The 4,365-nt window shown below is 39.8% G+C and overlaps 2 protein-coding genes across 2 annotated transcripts in view; one reads left to right on the top strand and one right to left on the bottom strand.

Annotated features, from left to right (window-relative positions):
* Positions 1-1,921, top strand: part of ATP6V1C2 (ATPase, H+ transporting, lysosomal 42kDa, V1 subunit C2) — a 57,487-nt gene extending 55,566 nt beyond the window's left edge. Inside the window, exons 11-12 of the mRNA XM_008572130.1 lie at positions 1,228-1,360; positions 1,654-1,921. Coding sequence (XP_008570352.1) covers positions 1,228-1,360; positions 1,654-1,743 — 223 coding nt within the window. The 3' untranslated portion in view covers positions 1,744-1,921. The remainder of the gene's footprint in view (positions 1-1,227; positions 1,361-1,653) is intronic.
* A 429-nt stretch (positions 1,922-2,350) lies between these two features.
* PDIA6 (protein disulfide isomerase family A, member 6) overlaps positions 2,351-4,365 on the bottom strand; it is a 31,894-nt gene continuing 29,879 nt past the window's right edge. Inside the window, exons 12-13 of the mRNA XM_008572128.1 lie at positions 3,484-3,580; positions 2,351-2,834 (exon numbers count right to left, since the gene is read on the bottom strand). Of these exons, the coding sequence (XP_008570350.1) occupies positions 2,766-2,834; positions 3,484-3,580 (166 nt within the window). The 3' untranslated portion in view covers positions 2,351-2,765. The remainder of the gene's footprint in view (positions 2,835-3,483; positions 3,581-4,365) is intronic.

The following is a 4,365-nucleotide window of genomic DNA, read 5'->3' as shown; positions in this document are numbered from 1 at the left end:
CTAAGAATTGCACTGTATTGAGGCAGTAGAGCTGTTCTGACGAAGTGGAGGGTGTGGAGCCTGTTGGCAGCACTAGGCGCTAGGTTAGGAAGGAGTTCAGGAGGGAAGGCGACACCACGGTCACCCGTCATTCAGGTCTAAGGTAACCCGGGCTCTCCACTGTGCTCATTTCCCCCTGAGTGACACCAGAGCTTTGATGATGAGAGACAAGAACAAAAGAAGTGAGGTGGTTCCTCTACCCACATGCCTGTCAACACCTGCAGCCTCTGTGTGTGCTGGTCAGTGGAAGCACAAGAACCCGCAGTAACAAACAGCCCGTTCACATATTTAGGTTTCCTTCAGCCTTCTGCAGATCTAAAGGGAGATCTCAGTGTTTCAGTGAATACTTTGCACCAAAGAGGATTAGTAAGATTTGGGAGCTGGGGGATAACTTATGGACCTTGACTGGGAAATAAAACCTTAGCAATACTAAGAGATCTTGCCCCTATGACTCATTTACATGGCAGGCCCTAGTCTGGAAAAACCAGAGTACCAGGTGAGTAAAAGGGCACCCCAGGGACTGCATTCTCATCTGTGGCTTGAGCACAAAGAAATACAGGTGTTAACTGTTGAGCATTTGTTCACTTAATTGTGTATCTTAAAAATACTGACAATCACAAAATGCACGTTCACTACTTACAGTACTCACTGTAACACCACAGAAATGGCTCATCCCAGCAAGTTGTTTTAAATGTACTTAGACATACAACTAGGCACATTTAAAAATCTTTCCATCCACCAAAAAACTCAGCAAAAGAAACATCATCTTGGTAAACCTGATTTTTTTTTTTTGCTATCCTTTCCTGGAGAAAAATAAAACAGCTGAGCTGGGTTTTAGACAAGTACTTTGAAGTCAGAATTCAGTCCTCTTGCCACAATTCAACGTCAGCAACCACTGAACAATCACTCATGGCAAGGGCAGGACCTCTATAATCCAGTCAAAAACTGTCACCACTGGAACTGGATGAGCATCTTCTAGAGCTTCTATCCAGGGAGACCTAGTAATTGTCCTCAACTCGGACCCCAGACATTTTGCCTGTTTTATTTTCTTAAGCTATGTTGGTTGAAGCCTTTCACTCTTAAAGTCCCATAACCATTTAATAGAATTTATTCTATTTCTCATTAGGTTCATTTTATCCATGTTTGCATCTCGAGTAGCTTATTGACACATTCTGCCTATTTGAATAGGTATGGACTACCAGTGAACTTTCAGGCAGTGCTCCTACAACCTCATAAGAAGTCATCCACCAAACGTTTAAGAGAGGTTCTAAACTCTGTCTTCAGGCATCTGGATGAAGTAGCAGCTGCAAGTATACTGGATGTAGGTATACAAGTATAATCCAGAAATAGCTGCATTTCTACAGGAAGGTCAGCATTCTTGTATGGGAGATACTATTTAAAAAAAAAATGGTACTTGCCAGCCTGTTATGAAAATCTACATGTCACAAATGTTAAAGCATAACAAGGGTTTGCAGGCTGGTGTTTGTGAGTGGATGGTGGGGGGTTGTGCAGGGCAGAATGTATGTTAACTCCTGGAAAGCTTCCTTAAAAATATAAGTCAAAGACCAAACAGTAAACTATGCACTGAGAACACTACCTTGTCTTCTTTCATAGGCATCTGTGGAGATCCCTGGACTGCAGCTAAACAACCAGGACTACTTTCCTTATGTCTATTTCCGCATCGACCTTAGTCTTCTTGACTAGGGAGGTCAGCTGGCTCCACTGAGTCCCATACTCATGCAGGCTGCTACAGACACTTCTTTCCCTAAGCCAGAGGAACATCCTACAGAATTTATAGTTCCAGAGAAATAGCTCACAAAAGTTAGTTAAGAGTTGTATTTATTTTTTTTAACTTACAATAAAATGCTCCCAGTCCTTTGAATTGTCTCTCTTATATTTGTTCTAACATAATTCCAAACTTCGTTTTTCTGAATGTTTTACATAAATGTGAAGTGCCTATAAATTGGTAGCCTGCTGCTCTATTTCATGTCTTAATGGATATTTTGAGATAAGTAATAACATAGAAAATCTTGAGCTAACTGTATTACCAGCTATATTCCCTAATAATTAGTCACTGGTGATGGCCCAAAGAAAAATACTGGGCATGAAATACAGCTCTCACTTGACAGCCCAGTTTTCCATATAAGATCTGTATTGTAGGGGCATCCAGATGGCATCATTTGAATCAAAGAGGTCTTGCTTTCCATCTTAAAAAAGTTTATAGGGAGAAAAGACATCAGGGTCATACTTCATAATAATTAATTTACTAGCTAAATATCACTCTGAATTTATGATAGGGACACTGATTTCATACATTTATCACCATTTTCCAAAATACTGTTTTATTCTTTAATGGAAAAACCATTAGTATTCAAATGAAGGAATCACATTAAAAAACCTATATATAAGAAACAGCCTCCAAAAGCATTCAAGCAGCAGTCAGAGGGAGGGGAATTTCAACAGCTCAGTTTTCTTCAAAATATGATGTGAGAGTACAATACAATTCACTGGCTACAACAATTCATAGAATTTTTCAATGTTTTCTTGAGATGCAATAGTTCACTGTTGCAGTGTTTTCAGTGTTTTCAAATGACCAATCAAGTGCTACTTCTTGGTTAAAAAGGCCACTGGTAGATTCATCTGATTGTAAAGAACGTTCCTTCACTGCTGAAGAAATCCGCTTGCACCCAAGAAAAGCAAACGGCTTGAAGCCTCTGCTGTGGCTCTCATAACTCATCCTTCCCTAAGTCATCAAGCTCCACATCACTGAGGTCAATGTCATCCTCCATGGGAAGCTGGGAGACAGAAAACCACTGTTAGACCGGCAGATGGGGGAACACCTTAAAGAGGACAATTGTTTCATTTTACAGAGGAGCAAATTAATTTCTACAGGAACTCCAGATTTCAAACCAGTTTCTCTGCAATCCAGCTCCTGCTTTTACCTTTATACCTGTTATTATACAGATGTGAGAGCTGAGAACTCAGTTGAAACATAGTTTAACATTACATCACCTGTCTCCCTAAAACTGAAAGCCATTTAGCTTGTCCTTTTGAGGAGGGTGGGACAGAACTGTATAGAAATAAATGCTAACTTCAAAGCTATAATTTTACATTTCTCTAAGACACAGTAATGAACTCCAGGTTAAATGTTCACTTCATGGATAATAATAAGGAAAGCAATCTCGCTACTAAAATTTATCTTGTATGTCTGTCAAGAGTATCAAATGCCATGCAGCATTTTTTCATGTAATAGAGAAGACAGGAGTGAAGGGTCTTCAGAGAAAGAACCTCTTGAAAGGCCCACGGGATTAGGGTGCTTTAGGTGCACCAAAGCTTAGGTCTGTTGGAAAGGACTTGATTTCCAGGTGTAGAGATGCACAGGAATTAGGATTGTTAAAACAGGAATGTCCCTACCCACATAGTCCTGGGGCCCTGAGCACTTACCTCCCCATCCCTGCCATCCCAGGGCTCTCTAATGTAGATGGTAGGGAAGGTCCCGCCTCCTACAGGTGCTGTAGAACCACGCCCAAAGGAGAGCTCCCTTAAGGGAAAAGAACCAAAACAAATACACGTTACACCTATGATGGACAGCTGATGCAGATGAATAAACAATTAAAAGAACGATCTGCCTACTATGTTTATACAGAGGTATGTTTTGCCTCTTGCTGCATTATATTCCTGAAAAATAGCCTGAGAATAGTATTATCTTTTCCATCATGGACAACATTACACCTAGGCATGACATTCCTGAATAAGCCCTCTGCATAAGATAAAGCTACCACTAAGTTAAGAATAGCAAATGTATTTTGCTAAAATATAAATTAATAAAAACTATCAAAGTTGATCTAGAACATGGGCTACCTATGAATCTTGTTGTCTAAGACTAGGAACTTGTACAGAGCACATCACCCATGAATGAACAGTTTCAACAAACCCGGGGTTGGGGGTGGCTGAGAGCTGCTGCATGTATCTGTTTAGCGCCAAGAGGCATGAACTTTCCTATCTGAAAAACACCAGACTTGTCGTAATCCAGCTGTTGGAAAACCAAAGCTAAAATAATATCAGAGCAAATATAGAGTTCATCAAACGACTCACAGAAATTTAAGTTAATAACAATGAAACTAAACTAACAATCTATAAATGTGATGGCAATAACGGGCCAGAAAAAGCAAATCCGTGATTAGAAGACAAACACCACATGAGACTCATCTATATTCAAATTCTGAAAGTTCTGAATTTTATGAATAGAACTCTGTAATAATCACGAACGTAAGCAGTTCTCAAATTTCTTTATGAAAACACCTCATTAACTACATTAACCAACTA

The sequence above is a fragment of the Galeopterus variegatus genome, unplaced genomic scaffold (assembly GCF_000696425.1).
Source record: "Galeopterus variegatus unplaced genomic scaffold, G_variegatus-3.0.2 Scaffold755, whole genome shotgun sequence".
Taxonomy (NCBI): domain Eukaryota; kingdom Metazoa; phylum Chordata; class Mammalia; order Dermoptera; family Cynocephalidae; genus Galeopterus; species Galeopterus variegatus.
Note: the sequence above shows the minus strand (reverse complement) of the source record. Positions and strands in the feature narration are given on the sequence as shown.